Source organism: Astatotilapia calliptera, chromosome 15 (genome assembly GCF_900246225.1).
Source record: "Astatotilapia calliptera chromosome 15, fAstCal1.2, whole genome shotgun sequence".
NCBI classification, from domain to species: Eukaryota; Metazoa; Chordata; class Actinopteri; order Cichliformes; family Cichlidae; genus Astatotilapia; species Astatotilapia calliptera.
The window spans coordinates 37566290-37584620 of record NC_039316.1 but is presented as its reverse complement, the minus strand read 5'-3'; the positions used below and the strand labels follow the sequence as shown (position 1 = coordinate 37584620).

At 43.3% G+C, this 18331-nt stretch overlaps 1 protein-coding gene across 32 annotated transcripts in view; it reads right to left on the bottom strand.

Annotated features, from left to right (window-relative positions):
• Positions 1-18331, bottom strand: part of adgrl2a (adhesion G protein-coupled receptor L2a) — a 91789-nt gene that overhangs the window by 20803 nt on the left and 52655 nt on the right. For 22 of the 32 annotated variants that reach the window (XM_026194674.1, XM_026194677.1, XM_026194670.1 and 19 more), the window contains 6 exons: positions 17050-17064; positions 14927-15727; positions 3592-3885; positions 2934-3037; positions 1881-2066; positions 1392-1430 (listed from right to left, as the gene is read on the bottom strand). In XM_026194674.1, the coding sequence (XP_026050459.1) occupies positions 1392-1430; positions 1881-2066; positions 2934-3037; positions 3592-3885; positions 14927-15727; positions 17050-17064 (1439 nt within the window). The remainder of the gene's footprint in view (positions 1-1391; positions 1431-1880; positions 2067-2933; positions 3038-3591; positions 3886-14926; positions 15728-17049; positions 17065-18331) is intronic. The other 10 variants (XM_026194656.1, XM_026194661.1, XM_026194685.1 and 7 more) reach the window with 3 other exon arrangements.

The window sequence follows — 18331 nt, the reverse complement described above, 5'->3', positions numbered from 1 at the left end:
CTGATCTCAATTAAAGCTCTCTAATTGGAAAGTTCAGTGGGCAGCAACTTTCCTTTTCTTCAAACACTTTACTGTAGAACAAGTAATTAAGCCGCCCTGCAAAGGCACTCGAAAAGTCAACCAAAAGTGTGCAGTTTGCTAAACTGTTGTTTGTCCCGTGAATGCAAACCTTGTTTTTTTTTCCCTTACATCTTTTTTGCCATCTAAAAGCTCAGGAAACACGGAGGATAAATTGGGCATAAATGATGCAGGGTTTTCTTCAGGAAATAATAAAATCAATGCGTCTAATCAGGTAATCAATGCTGGCGACGGCTGGAGGAGAGGGTGGGGTGTGTGTGGGGGGGGGGCTAATGTGAAGTTGCGTCAGATGTCAGATACTGATGACTCAACAATCCCTGTCCCTGATCCTCTCTCATGCTGCTGTAATTTACATCGACATAACCTCTCGGAAGTCAAATCGAAATGTTTTGACTTTAAAAAGCGAAACGATGATGCGACGCGGCGGCGGCGGCGATATGACTACGTATGTGCTTTTTGCTTTTTTCCAGTTTCCCTGCCTCCTTTACGAGCGCACGGCCGTTGACTGGCTAATTAGCTTGATCCATTTTAACACCCTCCCGAAGGAGAGATGGATTGAGGGGGGTGACTTTGGTGGCAGGTGGAGGACACTGATGTCCCTGATGGTGGGGGGATATATATACAGCCAAAATACTTTGATGTGCGAACCCAACGCTGTGAAAGCATTTGGGGAAGAAAGGGAAAGAAAAAAAAAAGCGTTTGACCTGCACTAACCCTATTAACCAGCTCGAGCTATAGATTTGTACCTTTAATTTATGAAACGCATTCATTTAATGACCTCAAACCTGCGCCCTTGTGGATTTTCCCTTTGCAGGCTGTGAATGGTCAGGAAACGATCCGTAGAAAGAGTTTTGATACATCACTACAAAGCAGCAAATCCTTCATCAAATGAATAATGAGGGGGATGTAAGAAGAGGATGTCTGCTTGAGTTGTGCTGTTATTCATGTAGGCGTGCAGTCTTGAGGAAACACAGAAAATAATAACAGGGACAAACGGAAGAAACAACAAAATACACCATAGCTGTCAATGCATACAGGAGAGAAAAAAAAGAAGACACGTACACAGTTACAAAAAGAAGCCACCTAAGTAACTGGAGATGACTTCTCTTTGACTTAGGAAGCACTTTGAATACAACTGTGTTTTTGTGTGAAGCAATTACTCAAAAAAGCAGGAAGCACAGGGAGGAGGGTGTACACGACAGTGGAGAGGGTGCATGCTGCTGAACTTGGGCTAGGGCATATACAGTACGGTAGTACAGGAATAGAGGGGACAGCAGCTGCAAGCAGAGTGGGCAGAAGCTTTGCTTCAGTACCTTCATGTATGCCCTGCATGTCCTTTCTCGCTTTTGGAGCTTTTTTTGTTTGAGAAGGAAAAGAACAGATACAAAATAGAGACATGTAATTTGCACAAGTTCACGAGCTTGAGTAAAGAATTGGTAGAAATAATAAAGGGGTGAGCGCTGGATGGAAAAACCAACTGATAAAACGACCAGTCTCAAATGGCACCGGTGGATCACACTCATGACACTGAATACACATCTGCTCAAAAATCAGAACTGCTTTTCTGTTTGTTTCCCAGCTCGGCTGAACTTGAAGTGAAAAGCACAGAAAAGCAGACTGCTGACGTAATCTGGTGAAAAAAAATCTAATAAAACGCAGCTATTGTATTAAAGAAGTATTAAGTTATCAGTAAAGCATAAAAGCGATGTAAGTTATGCAGAGTCATTCAGTAAGAGGGAACTGGGGAGAAACTTGAGGTAATATTTTTTAATACCCTGCTAATATGTGGAGGATCTGGTTACCTTGTTGAAGCTCCGTCCTGCAGAATCCTTCTCGCTGGGTCTGAGCTCCTGCAGCTGCGCATCCAGGATGTCCACCAGCTGCTCCATCAGGCGCACTGAGGAGCTGACGTCCCCGGCAAAGATGGGTCCTTTGGTGTGCTTGGCTAATTCATTGGCCAAGTTAGCCGCGTTTTCACCGCTGCGGATCTGCATGGGGAGAGAGTGAGTAATGCGAATGAGAATACGAAAAGACAGACTTGGAGGGCTCTTTGCGGCTCTGTTTCTAACATAAAAATCACACTTGAATGAGTCCTTGAAATATTGGTTATGAAAAGAGGGTTTAATGTTTTCTTCACACAGCAGAAGCTGCTATAGTGGCAGTTTTTTCTTTTTTTATTGTGTGCTAAGGCAAAAGAAAAAAAGTCTACAAAGAGTGGTTTGCAAAATAAGACTATGGTGCAGATTATACAGAAGGTAAAAGGCTTTTAATCAAAGGGCACAATGTCAGGTACTTTTGTCCCTTATTTCCGAGTCGGGTGCCAAAGCAAACGAGTCCACGTGGTGGATTTGGAACAGATTACATGTCGGATGCTCTTCCTAATACAACCGTCCTATTTATGGGCCAGCTTCTGACCTCCCAGTTTCAAACTGGGTGAAGGTGTTAACCACTACACCACTAACCAAAGTGTAAAATCAAAATCACTAAAATGTAAATACACAATTATACACACTGCAGCTTCATGGTGCCTTTCCTACTGTCCCTCTGTATAATGCAGTTTGTGTCATTTTATTTTGTTAACACAAAATTTGGATCGTTTTAACTCCGATATTTCACTTTTTTCTTTTTTTGTAGTCATCTTCTATAAAACCAAAAATATAGGACACATCAGCCCTTTTTGTCATCCTGCTTTCGAGTGATTCTGACCCAGATTTGCTTCCATGTTTATATTTTTTTTCCAGTGAATAGTTTACTTTTGCAATTGACGTCCTTTACAGGAACACATTATTTTTGTCTACTCCTTATTTTAAGAAAAACACTTAGATGGAAAACAGCGAGGCAGAGCTCATACAAACCTTCTGGGCTACTTGGTTGACCCAGTGGGAGGTGCAGTTGCTGAGATCAGGGCCCTTTGGGTGCCAGTCCCCGGTGGAAAGGACACATAAATAAGATGCTGTGCCTGACAGAAAAAAACCAAGAAAACAAACAAGAAGAGAACAGTCAAGTTGAATCAACTCAAATCAAATACATATTTTTTATGAGGCTGCTCGCTGAACAACAAAGGCAGAAACAGAGATCAAAGGAAGAAATTGCACACAAGCAACACAATCATGCAAATTGAGTATTTATATGTAGAACATATATGAATCCAAAACATTTTTGTGCACATGACAACATAAGCCTGAGCAGATGTTTCTTCTTAGTTTTCCCCACTTTGTCTATCGAGACAATGTACAGAAAACTAATTTTGTTAGCCTGTTATTGCTACAAAGTGACATGAGTTCATATACAATCAAATGAGGAACAAACAAACAGCTGAGCCTCAGTCAGTCAGAGACTGCTTACGCTAACAGCCACTGCTGATTCCTTTAAGTTAAATCTTTTATAATTAGAGAAAAAAGAAATATCTAACAAACACGGGGATGTTCTCTCGAGAGCTGTCGGGTCATATTGAACGCAGCGAGCAGTCGGCCCTGAGATGAGAGAGAGAGAAGGAAAGACGGCCCTGTTTACCTCGTGTTCCCTTGGGACAAGGTCGCTCAACAAGCATGCCCCTCTGGGTCTGAGGCCACATTATGTCTCTTTTCTCAATTGCCTTGCAGAAGCGTTCAGGTAAAGGGAAAGACTCCAGGGGCGGAGGGGAAGGAGTCTGTGGGATTACAGGACGTGGCCTGGGCGCTCCCCTGCTGCGCTCCTTGTACCCTGTTGTGGTGGTATTGTTGTCCACACCCCAGTGCACCGTGGTTGTTGTTGTGGTGGTTGTCGTTTTTGTAGGCGGAGTCGTGGTGACTTCTGAAAACGGCGGTGCTGTGCAACGGGAGAGAAAAAACAGAAGTCAATATTTGGGTGGAGCGCCGCTGTGTGATCTGCGCTGGGTTGGATGGGGTTGGGGGAGAACACGACGAGTCTGGATCTCACTGGGATACATTTAGTGTTTCTCAGCCTCCGAAAACACGATGCAGTGCTGTGAATAAAAATAATAACCAAATGGTAAGTTGACCTGCGGTTGCTGTGTGAGGTCAGCTCATTAGTGTGGCACCCCTGTTGTGCAAAACACATAATACCGAGGATTTGCTAAGAATATTCAACCTGGCAGCTTTTCAAAGCTTGACCTTCTGGTGGGCAGAAGTCTTCATGTACAACTAAACCTTAACGGCGCCCCCTGTAAGCAACATTCCCATTTTTTTCCTCAACACGTTCGACGCTGTAATGCTTATACATCCAAGTACCCTGTTGTGTAAATTGCCACTAAGTGCTTTGTGCAACAAGCGTATTTGCTTTCCCGTTGACTATGGCTTATCCAAGGCACTCAGTCTGAAGCGAACAAGACAATAATTACAGTAACATCCTCCTGCCTGGCAATCATTCTTGCCTGGAAGATTTTGTGGCATGGCTGATTAAATTTCACTAGAGCAACACGGAACCTGTATGTGCAGCCATGGTGCCAGAACATTCATTTTACAGTTGTTTCTCCCTACAACTCATACTCTGATAAAACAGGTGTGCAGTAACTCTTCCAATGCCCCGGGCAAAAACAATATGTTTCAGTCCCAGGAAAGGAGAAAAATAGTGCAGTCCTTACATTTAACATGAGCCACTAAGGAAAAACTATGAAGACATTTTTCATGTGATACACCGGAGGAGTGAGAGTAACGCTGTAATTACATTTCATAAAAGTTGAACATAAGGGAGCTTTATAGATGAAATGTTGATAAACACTGACTATTTGATATAAATCTGCAAGTGCAAAAAGAAAGCAGAACAACCACCTCGGAAAAAACATATTTGTTGGTTGAATTTAACAGAAAAAAGCCGAATCAATCAAAAGGAGCTCTGAACGTTATGCGATCTAATCGCATTTGAGTACTTTGATTTCCTCCATTAGGCTGCCTATAGAGCATGCAGAAAATGCGAAGAGGTGCTGTTACACTGCCGGGGTTGAGCACAGTTGCTGTCGGTGCTGCAACACCTTGTGAAATAACAGGTGAAGGTAGAGACGAGGCAGAAAGTGAGAACGAGGAGATAATCTGAGGTGGAAGGGGTGAGGCAAGAGAAGCGGAGAAACAGAGGGCGACGATGGGAAAATTCAATAAGAGTGGGGTCAATAAGAAGACATTTTCGGCGTTCTGGTGAACCCCTGGTTCCATATCTATCGCCTCTTATCTGACTCAACCCTCACACACACACACACACACACACACACACACACACACACACACACACACACACACCAATTCTTCCATCACCAAAGGCCCCATCGTGTGGATCAGAAGCTTCAGCACAGTGGAGCTGAAGGGAATCGTCTTTGAGGCTGGCTGCCACCTGTGGAGAATTAGGCTCTATTGACCAGAGGAGATGACTCTCTGTGCTCCCTCCTGTTGAGGGAGGCTATAGGACGGCATACACACAAACACACACACACGCACAAGCAGGTGACATGAAGGTGTACACAGCTGACTGGCTGTTTTGACACTGAGCTGAAGGCAGATTTGGCTGGCTGGTCGGCTGGCTTCACCTCAGCATCCCCCCTTCTCTTGTCCCTTCTCCCCTACCTGTATCCTTTTACTCAACACAGTGAAATTCTTGGCTGCACAGCCTGTCACAGCAGTTGAGAGACAACCTGTGCTTAGTGTCCTTTCAGCACCAGCATTTAGCTGGCTGGGAGAAATGTTTGTCTCTATTCTGCACCAATATCCTTTTATTGCTATAGCCCTTTTTTTTCTTTCTTTCTCTTTTTTAAGACTCACTGAGAAGAATCAGAGACGTGAAAGCAAGCTTTGCAGATTCCTGGTTGACTTTACAAGCTGTGGCAATCAATGCTGCGGCTCGGTCTAAAGGAAACGAATGTGTGTCAACGCAGTGTTAAAATGATTATCGTTGTTTCTTCATAAATGTCTGGGTCAGAGTTGCTTGGCAAACTTCCACAAGGCTCCCAAGAAACTGTGGGGCCCCTTTATGGGTTTCTCATTTCCAAAGTATGAAAGATGATAAGGCTAAAAATCCCAGTCTCTGTGGGTGGGAGGTTTAGGATCCAGACAGAAATGAAATGAAAATGAATTGCTGTTCGGCAGCGTGATTCGAGATAAAGGGCTCACCACTACAGCCAATAAATCAAAGAGGCATCTGCTGTAATCCAAGCACATTCCTTTTGCATGTCAACTAACAACTGTATCTTGTCTATACTCTCATTCAACAGGACTACATGCAAAAACAAAAAAAAATTGCTGTGATGTTGGGGTTTACGCGCTAGTTAAAACGACCGCAATCTTTTTATTCTCTGATGGTGCCTGCTGTCAACAGCAAAGCTGGGAATATAATTAATGTTGGACTCTTGTTGATATTGAGCTTGAACTGAGGGGTTTCCGTTTGAGAGGGACGACCCTGTGGCTTACGGAAAGGGCTGCGGGGTGGATTGAAAAAAACCAAAGAATCAGTTAGCTACGAAAAAACCCCCAATAAAACTCTTGCTGCTCTGATTGGACGCCATCAGAGCTTCGTTAATGAGCAGTACTGGGAAGAAAACGCATTATTTAAAATGGCTCAATTAATCCAGTTTGGAGGTTTCATGTCATGTTTATGATGCAAACTAATCCGCTTTCCAGTGTGAAAACGAGGCTAATGTGGATGTAGGCTACACTTCCCACAGAGATCCGTGCATAAACAATGCAGCCCCTCTGACCACTGCTGCTCCCGTGTACGTAGCTTGTCATCCCGTAATCCTACCAGAAACACAATAATCTCATTACCGTTATGCCATAGACTGGTTTAATTTAATCCAATGAACGCTAGGAGGAATTAACCCAAAGGCATTAAAATGGACACTCTTCTCAGGTAGTCACTTCTTCACAGAGATGTCTAAGTGGATGGTTTTTATAAGCAGAGCAAGCAGAGCCGAGTGAGGGATGGCTATCGATCTGTTGGCGGTGCTGCAGCAGGCCTTTCCAGACCTTTTCAGATTCATAACATTAAGCAAATAGTTCTGTTTTCCATTGTGGCAACACATGCCTTGACACTCCTGAACTTTCCCTGTGCGACGTTCCTTTGATTATGACAAAAGAAGCAAATCCCACGTTCGGGCTATATATCGAATCCAGGACAGGATCCTTGATTATTATGTCTGTGCTGCACTTAGCCCAAGGGGAAGCTTCAATTAGCTGTCATACAGTGGGAGTGCACAGAGTGATATTCTCCAAAGCACTGCCACTAGTCAGGGCAGACTTATTCATAACCTCTTTGTGAGATTCAACACCCACACATTGTTGCACTTGAATGTATCTCGGTGGTTCGGTTATTACCACAGGGGTTACAGGCCTCGGATTGATGACAGACAATAAGATGGGAAATCGAGGAGAGGAGCATGTCAAGTTTTGAGCCAGTGCAAAGCATATGCATGGACGCAACACACACACACACACACACACACACACACACACACACAGAGGCCAGATGAGACTTTACCAGGACTCGGTATTCACGGCGAGGTGACAAATGAAAACCGACAGCGTGTGTGTCTTTTATATTATGTTTAATGGCTTCACTTTCAGTAGGCACCGCATGGTTGTTCATCAGGGTAATGTTTCATACACATTATCAGGTGCTGTTTATCTTGTGAGGGAAGGGAAAGTGGTTTAGCATTCGTTTCAGCTAATTTGCCACATTAAAAGCTAAAATAATTATTGGATGTCACTTATCACCTCCTCTATCCCCTGCTTTGTCATGGAATAATCACATGATGGGAAGTGAAGCTGCTTAAGAGATTTACTGTACCGCTTGTACCTACTGTACCATTTTTGAGAGAGGGAAAAAAACAACCTTTTTGTGCTACAGTGAAAGGCTTGTGGTAATCACACGCCCATGAAAGGGGAAAAAGTTAACGAGCCCATGAAACCACAAAACAGATCCAGGCCTGTTTCTGCCATCAATAGCGACCCGTGATAGGCTTTTGGGAAGGGGACCAACGAACAACCCATCGGCTTTAGAGCCGCTCGACACTGAGCGCAGGCTAATTGAAATAAGGCGCTGAAGTGTGAGAAAAACTGTAAATAATTCTCTGTGCTAATACTGCTGATGCGTCCCTGTTTCCAGCGCGCACGGCGCTCGTTGTCTCCGGGTCCCGCCTTGCATCGAAGTTCATATGGAAATGGAGCTGTTCTTGAGTACGAAACAGCGTGATGATTTATAATATGTTTGTGATGCATTTTGATATCTACCAATAATAACAATAATACACAAAGGAAATTGGATTACACATCTTTCACTCTACGCCGCGTTTGTAGCTGTGGAGGGAACACAGCGTATGATTGCTTGTGTATCAGCAGTAAATATTAAGAAAGGCGAGTGAAAATTCATATAATTTCCCATGAGTCATGTCCTTGTGAGGTGTGTACAGTACACATCTATGTCTTAGGGAACCTAATAGTTGGATTATGTTATTTTCTGTTGTCTCCAGTGTTTCTGTTTCACACAGCAGCACTGGAGGCAACACACACACACACACACACACACTTTGAAGGAAGCAGAGACATACATATACACATTTACACATTCATATACACTCTCACACACAAAATGTATGGAGAACAGACTTAGCAGCTGCCAGACTGCCGCCTGTTTTCTTTTTTTTTTTCCTTGCAGCTTTCTGAACCGTACGTGCCTCAAATTTCAAGCGTTAACTCAAAGTGTGCCAGGCAGACTGATATGCAACGCTGTGCACAGGAGAGGGTATCTATTTTGGGGCAGTCACATGCACGTGCACGAGCGCACGGAGATGCACACCCAAGCGGCTGCGTGTGCATGTGTGAGCACGGGAGCTGCAAAACGCAGAAATCCATGCAAACCCGCAGATTAGAGAAACACAGACTCCCATAGACACAATAATCACGCCTGTGTGAAATAAATCTCCTCAAAGGCGTGTGTCAGGGAGTGATGGGGGACCATTGTGATGTCTGAGTAATAATTCTTTTAATACGCCTTGTTTCACAGTCAGACTGTAATCAAACAAGAGACTGTGGATCCCCTTGGCTATAGGACTCAGTGTAACTATAATCACCCCTCCTCCCCTTTATGTAAAACAACTCTTTGTGACATTCTAAATCATAACCCCGGGTTTGCTATTGCCCACATCTTGTGTGCTGTCAGTGGAGATTATTTGGCCATGTTGTTTATACTAACGTAACATCAGCTTGTAAGGCTGCATTCCAAGTGAAGTTCCAACTAGCAGGTCGGGACTGTGGGATAAGCTCTGAAATGGTATTCTTTATCCAGTGGCCAGTGCTCAGTGCTGGAGTAACAGCAAAGATCGTGATCATATTTCAGAGGAAACAGGTGACCTCCTAACCTGATGTGTAATAGCCTTTATTGCCACCAGATACTGGATGGTTCGTTATTATCCCACAAAAGTAATATCTGAGACGCTGTGAATAATAGTCCAAATCCCCATTGTGGAATTTCCCTTTTTCATCAGCCTAGTTAAATTCACTCCTATATCATAACCAAAAAGGAGAACAGCGGTGTTATGATGTAGACAGAATAACTAAATTGTGTTTAAAAAGATACGGGGGAGGAATAAAGAGCTGAAGCAGGCGGACAGATATTAGAGAGTTTTGCATTCTAAAAGCAACAATGGAGACATTTAGCTGACAAAATTGGAAATATCATGCACCTGGGCAGAAAAATATGAGATTTAGGGACGTATTTAAGCCGCTCAACAAAATATGAAACTTGCTGAATTTACCTGTTCCGACCAAGAAGCAGGCCTGCCAAGAGGTCAGCTCGCTGTGGGGGGATTTTTATACAGACTTGCTGCAGTGAGGTGTTTCATTTGGTTGAGCCTTGGCTGGCCGGGCTTGTGCGGTCAGAATTAGAGTCACCTTGACAGAGGCGAATAGTTACTTACCAAGAATTTATCAGTAGAAAATCCAACTACGAACAGATGGGAAATATTGGATTTTACTTTTTTTTTTTATAATGAAAATATTGATCCTTAAAAAAAACAAAACAGTGGAAATGACTTCTTAATGACAGCCAGCAGTGTGTGAGCCGCGTGCTCATGTTATGATGGCCATCTTTGCCCTGTTGTGTGTGTGCAGTTCCCCATGAGGCAGAGCTAAGGATTTGCTCAAATCCACTCATTTAGTGTGCACTGCTCTCACTAGGCATTATTTGAGCAGTCTGACTTAGGCTTTAGCCCGACTTCAGCAGAGAAGTCAAACAGATGCCTATGGGTGACGACATGCTTGCAAAATGCAAACATGTGGATCTAAGTCGCAGCTCGTGTACATTCACAGAGAAGGAGGACTTAAAAGAAAAAAAATTGCTAGTTTGGATCAGCTGGAGGGCAAAGCAGAAACGAGGCACTGATGTGATCGGTGCTTAATGTTACACCGTGATTGCACTTGCTTGCGGAGGCGCCGACGGACAGCTGTGGACACCATGGATGAGTAGTTGTTCTTATTAAAACGGTCTTCTGGGACGACGCGTGCTTGTAAATCTACACAGGCAAGCCTGTGACGACAAATTTGAAGGCACGCCATGGCAGCGTGTAGCTTCGGTTTCACTGATGACAAAATTGGCATCGCTGTGACCAAAGGTGACTATCGTATATTCACGGACGTGAAAAGGGTAAAACATGCTTTAGGAGAGATATGTGGATTTGGTTGTCAGAGTTAGAGTGGGTTTGGTCCGATGGCATCAGGCACCAACCGAGACAATGAGTGTCTGCAACTCAGAAATAAAGAAATAAAAGAAAGAGTAAAGCAGCACAACTGAATGCAACAGAAACAACGACGGCGAGAAACCATGTGACTGAAACGGACAGAAAAGAAAACATGAAGACAAAAACAGAAAGGGTGATTTTCCACATCGATACCCTCCCCATCCACACCGCTGTGTCCACACTTGATTGTTGTCAAGGCAAACATGTTTTTAACCCATCCTGAACCGTGATCCTGCACCACAGTGAGCAGACACAAAGTTCTTACCACCTGACCAGAAATAGCTCACACACATTTTCAAAACTGCACAGCCTGGCTAAACAAAGAATAAAAAAAAGATGGTTTTGATCATTGTGGCTAATTTATACATTTTTTAAGGGTGTGGCTGCTTCGAGATGTTTTTCAGTGTCGTACTAAACGAAACTGTCAGGACTGCATATGTTGTAACTAGCTAAAAGTAGCATCCCTTTTAATGAGCCTGGGAAGTGGCACCTCCTTATCCAAGCCGGCTACTCGACAATCGCAACACCTTAAAAAATAATAAAGAACAAATTCAAACTCGAGGACACATAAACATCCATGCTCTATACATTTTAGCGGAGCAGCTTAGATGGCTGCGAAAGCTTAATGATGATGTTGACAGTGTCCATCTTTTTACCCCCCTTCCTTGTTTTCTCTCTAAATGTTGCCACGCACAAGTTGACCTCCATGTAAGCACCACAGAAGACAGAAATGAATCATAGTGGTGCTTATTAGAGAGCTGTATATTTATCAGACTATAAGAGGTAAGCTCTCTAGGGTGATGCTAATGCATATGAGTCACAAGCATCTGTTAACAGCTGAACATTTTTGCACTGTAAAGCACTTTCATAACACACCAACTACAGGGCATTGTTTTGACCACATGCAGACTTTTGTAAGCTAATTGGCAACTCGCGTCGGTGAGCCGTACCTTATAATTTTAGACAAATTGGGTCATTTTCTTTCTTACGATCCCTACTTGCGAATGTTGTAATTTGACTGTGCAGCGCAAAGATTGAAACTGTATGCAAATGTATTGACATTTGAACAATTAAAGAGGCGGTTTTGATTTGCGTGGGTGTTAACTGCAGCACTGGGGGCTTTTATACAGTAGTATTTTGCAGTGCGGGATAAAATAAAAGATTTCCAAGGCTCACCTGTGTCCCATCCTGGAAATGTCACAGCTTGTTTTTACCCACTTTGGGTATAAAAGGCTTTGGAGATGCTTACGCGGTGGTTTGAGGCCACATATCAGAGCTTGGCATGAATACATTCTCCACAGAAATGGGTGCATAATGAGTTCTCTTTGGGAATACCTCATTCAAATCCATGTAATCATCTCACTTAAAAAATGCAACAAAGGAATGTGCCTTTTGCATTGGCTGCTATATGCAAGAAGGGAAACATGCAAGGAGCAAAACCACTTTATTATATTGACGTTGGTCAAAGCCACAAGAGGGACTTGCTGACCCATATAGCGTCCACTTCCAGTGGAGCTGATTGTTGAATCGGAGCCCATCCACTCCCACATAATCCTACAAGAGATGATCTTGTCTCTACACGAGCAATGCTATTGGACTTGACAAGAACCCAAATGTCTGTCGCATAAAGCCTCAGCATCACTTTGATGCTTAGCGTTCCATGACGGATCAAATCAAGTGACTGAGTTGTTTGTGCATTGAGAAATGGCAATAGAGCAGAAAGTGCAGTAAAAGTAAAGTTTTGGTCTTGCCCCTACCAATTCCATCAGCTTCTATTCATTCTCTGAGATTCCCTTTAAAAGTAGAACGACCTGCAGATATTAGTCAAAAGTTTAACACAGCCCTATAAATACTGAAAGCGTGGAACTATTTTGCATGTTGGATTCTTAGGGCTAAAACACTGTGCACCATATGGTGATTCAACAAATAGAAAAAGTAAGAAACTATTACTTTGCTGCTTAAATCCTCTTGTTACACGGTAAGTAACTACTGGATGTTTGTCTGACTGATAATGGGCCAAACTCATCATTCAGCAGCAGAATTTTGCAAGTTTGGGCCAGTTACTGCTACACTCATACACAAACACACCTTTGTGCGTGTGCATGTAGTCTAGGCTTTAGTGCATGAGAATGTTCTTTTAGTTTCCTTCTTTTTTCTTTGTCGCTGCTGCTAAAAACGTATAGGTTCAACTTTTAACACCACAAAAGCATTCTGATGGCTTGTTTCAGGGGCCAGTGATGCAGCCACTGAAACGAGCATAAAGATATCAAAGAGAGGGCGTCCTGTGACAGCCAGAAAAAATTGCCATCATTTATGTGTCAACATCAGCCATGTGGGAGGACAAGTTTATTGACATCTTGATGATCATCCTGGACCATTCTCCCTTGCTCTCATCGACTGCAACTCAACATACATTAGTCAGCAACAGGGCCAGGCTCATGTCTCATTTGTCAAGGGGAGAGAACTGAGTCCTTGTAGACATTAAAATAAAGATGAGAGAATAAGGAAACCCTAAGGAGAAGGAAATGCAGGATGTCAGAGACTGTATATTTCTTAACGTACTAGACAGGAAGTGAAGTGGGCTCTTTTTGATGCTTGAGAGGTATCTGTGTGAATAAACAAGCTAGCACAGTGTGATTTAAGACACACAGACAACTGGAGTGTATTCTTATATCAGGGCAGATCCTTTTAAAGCCTCTTATTTTGCTATCGGTGATCAGTGTCCATTTAACAAATGAAAAAGTTGATTGAGCATGCAGTGTGTGTATAAACAGCTTAATACGGGAAGCCATATCAGTTAATCTGGAAAGACAATGCTGACTGCTTCATAGTCAGTTTGCTGGTTATAAACACATAATGCACTAATTGATTCTCATTTGTTAGGAGAAAAAAATAACACGACCGCTTTTACAGTGACTGTCGGGAAATTTAAGGGAATGGCCCAAAACCAGCTTATTTTTGATTTCTTCAAATGAGTACGTGAATGTATGTTCAGGCATGACTAAAATAAGGTAACGGATTCTGACTGCAGAATACGCCTCAATTGTTCAAAATTTGTAGGTAAAACTCGATATATTGATAAAGTATTTAGTGGAAGAACTTCACGCAAGTTATAAAGATCATTTTTTAATTTTATTTGGCCAGTGAACCCTGTGCATTTTACCTCAGACCTGGTTTGCATTGCCTAGGCTGATGCTGTTCCACTTGCTGAACCCAGTCTAGCAGCCCTAGGCCGTGCCCTATCAATACCAAAGTGGACGAGCCAACGCATTAATAAATATTAAGCTCTTGGATAATCTGTGAAAAAGTTGCTTGACCTCTGTGGCTCATCATTAACTATGCTGAGCATTACGTGGACTTAGGATTCTGGGTGTGGAGGGATTAAGATAATTACCGTTATTATATTCTCAGCGTAAGGACGATTGCAAGCCTTGGCTGGTCTCCGCTCAGCTCTTGACAGCTAAATTAAAAACACATGCTGCCGATGTGACCCTGGATGATTGATCCGTCTCTTTTTTGTCTGCATCTCTTTCTGTCTTAAGGAGAACCTTGAATCCTTACACTTCAGCTAGAGACTGTAAAATGAAGTGGGGGGGTTCTCTCGCTTTTTTTCACTTTTTAATGGCCAACAGAGATTTCAAGTTTCAGCATCACTGGGGGAATTATCTAACCTTGCCCCAGGCCAGACTTTGCACCTGTCCAGACATGTATGTTTCCAGAGGTGAGAGTATCTCTCTCTCTTCCTGTCTTACTCACTCTCAAAAAAAAAAAAAAGGAATATGCTAGCAGGGGTCCCTGGAGCCTTAGCACCAGGGACTCAGGGAACGCCCGGATGGTAAACCTCCCAAATCCCCATGATACTGATCCCTTATGATATGGTAACTGGCTTCGAGGTGTTGTTTACCACAGAGCCCCGCTCACTTCAATGCTTTCCTACACTCCAAAGCTTCCCATAACATATCTAGCACATATTAGATTCTAAATTAAAAATCAGTCAGCTGTGACACTTGATACATAGATGGGGATAGCAGAGGAATATAAAAGTGCACTTGACAGGAACTAAAATCACAATCTCAGCAATGCAATTTAACACTATTGTCTGCAGGAGAAATGATCGGGGCGACGGTTTCTTACCATGTGCCGGATCAGGCAGGCCAAACTCCAAGTTGTACCTCAGGATGTAAAAGTTATTCCACACATAGAGCTGGTTATCTCGCGGATTATAATCCACAGCTGCAATGTACTGGTACTGGTTGGGAAAGTGGATATCAACGTATTCCCCACGGTTCTGTTTGGTATTGTAAATATAATCAATCAGGCTCTTGCTGACTTCACTTTCATTGTCTTCGTAGGTGGAGCGGACCACATAGAGTACTCCACAGACCATGAAGGCATTGGAGGCTGAGCGCTTGTCATAGGTCGTTTCCCAGGTAGCTTCAAATCGTAGCGTGTAGGGGTTCAGCTGGCTGATCACCATCATACCATTGTTCTGCTCTGTGGCATAAATCACCCACAGCCCGTTCTCATCCACCGCCAGGTCAATGTCTGTTTTTCCTCCCCACTTGTAGGGCGACGTGTCGTGGTAGTTGGCGTTGTTGATGATCGCCTCACCGCTTTTGATTCGAGTCCGCAGGTCAAACTTCACGATGTTTCGGGTACGCTCCTTGTTGAAAAACACCGCCCCGTCGTAGACCACAAATCCAGTCCCATCCACCCGGTGCGGCAGCTTGTAGGTGATGGTTTGACGGGCATTTTGAAAGTCATCCAAGGAGGAGTACTCGATTAGAGTGTCTGTTCGGTACGGAGTCCAAGGCATGAAGTAGATTTTGTCGCCGGCTTGCAGTGGGTCTTTGCACCAGGCTCCAGCTTGCTGCTCCGCTTCAAATATAAAGGAAGGTTCACCGACAGCTTTCAGAGTCCCAGGACAAAGAAAAACTAGCAATGGAGAAAGAGTAGAATGAGAAGCAGAAAGGTTAAAATGTGAAAAGCATATACATATATATATACACGCTTAAATAGCCGATTTAATAGCTAATTTCTTCATTTTGTTTTACAGGTTGTCCAATAAGAGTGGGGACAAACACATATCAACGAGTGGCCAAAACACAACTAACATCTATAGCCAATATGAGGACGTTTTGTGCATAGAAAGAAAAAATACAAAGAAATAGAAAAGTTATTAAGCATAATGTTTAAATATGTAGTAGTCGGAAACGAAAAGAAGACTGGCCTCATAGACATTAACTGTTGAGTAAAACACAAATGAGGGGAAAACATAACAGAAACAAAACTTAACATAACAATTGGTCCTGTAAATAAAAGTATGCAGCCAACTAAAGTCACTTGGCAACAGACGGGAGAGGTTATGACAGAGCAGGAGTCAACGGAGTCTGCAAAATGTGTATACTCTGATGTCTCAGTTACACCACCTATTCTAATGGTATATACCTGAGAGGCTCGTCATTACGAAGTGGTGCAAATATCACAATCATTCAAATTGAAAAGTAATAAAAAATGTTTGGTTTCTTTTCTTTGAAAGGGTCTCTTGAGGTGTTTTTGGTTGTTGTCTGAGGTAAAGGAGGCACTGGTGGTGGTCAGAGGGCCCGGTGGCGCCTGTGTCCGGCAGCCTCCCCTCTGTCAGTGCGCCCCAGGGCAGCTGTGGCTACAATGTAGCTTGCTATCGCCAGTGTGTGAATGGGTGAATGACTGAATGTAGTGTAAAGCGCTTTGGGGTCCTATGGACTAGAAAAGCGCTATACAAATGCAGGCCATTTACCATTTACCATAAGAATCAACGGAGAAAAGAGCAGCAAGTGGTCTGGTGAGAATAATGGGGAAAACAGTGAGAAGGGTAGGGATCTTGAAGAGAAAAGGGACAGTTGATAGCAAAAGCTTGAAAAGAAGGCCAGGAAACACTGTTACCATGGCATGCTATGGAAAAGGGTTTAGAAGCCAAGCAATATGAGATTCTGCTGAGTAGCAAAGCACCCAGGGAGAATGAGAAGAGGATGCCCCTATGGACTGCAGCCAATATTCCCCCATTTACATCTTTTGGCTGCTTGTGTACCGTCTTTATATGGCCAGCTTTACTTCCCTTGTAGCACTACACTGGCTGCTAACGTTACAGTTGGGGGGTGCGGAGGTTCTGACGATAACGTCTGCAATGGGTTTCTAGAGGCCACCATCGGAAAATAGGTAACTGACAACTAGATGCCACAAAACAAGGAGCTAGGGTTTGGGTCGTGTCTGTTATTTACCTTTTTGCTCCACTTCTATTTTAAGCGTTGGAAGAGAGAATGAAAGGGGTGCAAGGGAAAAAAACAGATTAATATGAATTAAGTGTCATCGCCACGATTACATATGCAGAAACACGTTATGAGACATGGAACAAGACGGGTACACCTATTAGAAACAGGAAAGTTGTGAGAAAGATGACACACAGACGTCAAAGTCCTGTCTCAGAAAAAGGGTTAGATTAGAGCACCAAAAACTGTGTGGTCACATTTGGCGTCATGACTAATTGTCAAAGTAGTTTTGTAGCAAAGTGGTGGGTGGATTTTTTTTTTCATTGGCAAGTGAGAAAATTGTTATTAACATACGTTCAGTTTTATATCCACGACTCTAACCATTTCAGAAAAATCTCTCTTTAGTTAGAAATATGGTAAAAATTTGCATAAAGTAAAAGTCACATTTTTGTCTCTCAAAGAAACTGAAACCCTGTCTTACAGTTGGACAGATCACACGATACTTTCTAGAGTGTGACTTTTCATTCCCTTAAATCCACTCACCACCAAAACTCAATCAAGATTGATTATTTCCTTTTTCTAAGTGGAAAGTTGTACAAATACACTGCTCAAAAAAAGGTAAAATTTAGGGAGCAATCCATTTCACCTGCTTTGGTGCAATGAAAGCTACAACAGGCACACCGGAGAGGCAACAACATGACAACAGTTTAGCAGGTGGTGGCCACAGACCATTACTCTCCATGTCCTTCCTGCACCACGTTTCTCTGCTTTTGCTTTTTGCTAGCGTCCTTGTCAACACTGTTATCACGAGACGCTCCATGCAGCACATTCAGGTTCCTGTAGGAGCGTATGTTATGAGAACTGGACAGGGCCTCCCCAATCCCAGCCCTACAAAATGACCCCAGTAGGCTATTAATACGAATACCAAACGGTCACACGCCATGAAGACGGGACTAGGGGCTGACGTCCTTTGGTGTGGCCTTTAGCACAGTGCAGCTTGATTGGCATTCACCAGTGAACATCAGAATTGGCGTGTTCTGAGAGCAGCTTCACACTGAGTACAAGTGACAGACGTGAAAGAATCTGGAGATGCCTTGGTCAGTGTTATGCTGCCTGCAGTAGCACTGAGCATGAGTGCTTAGCAGTGGGTCAGTGATGGACTGGGGAGGCATTTCCTTGGACAGCTGCACAGACCTCCACATGCTAAACAGCTGATCACTGTTAGGTACCAGGATGAAATCCTCAGACCCACTGTCAGACCTTATGCTGTTGCTGTGGGTTCTTCTAGTGTATA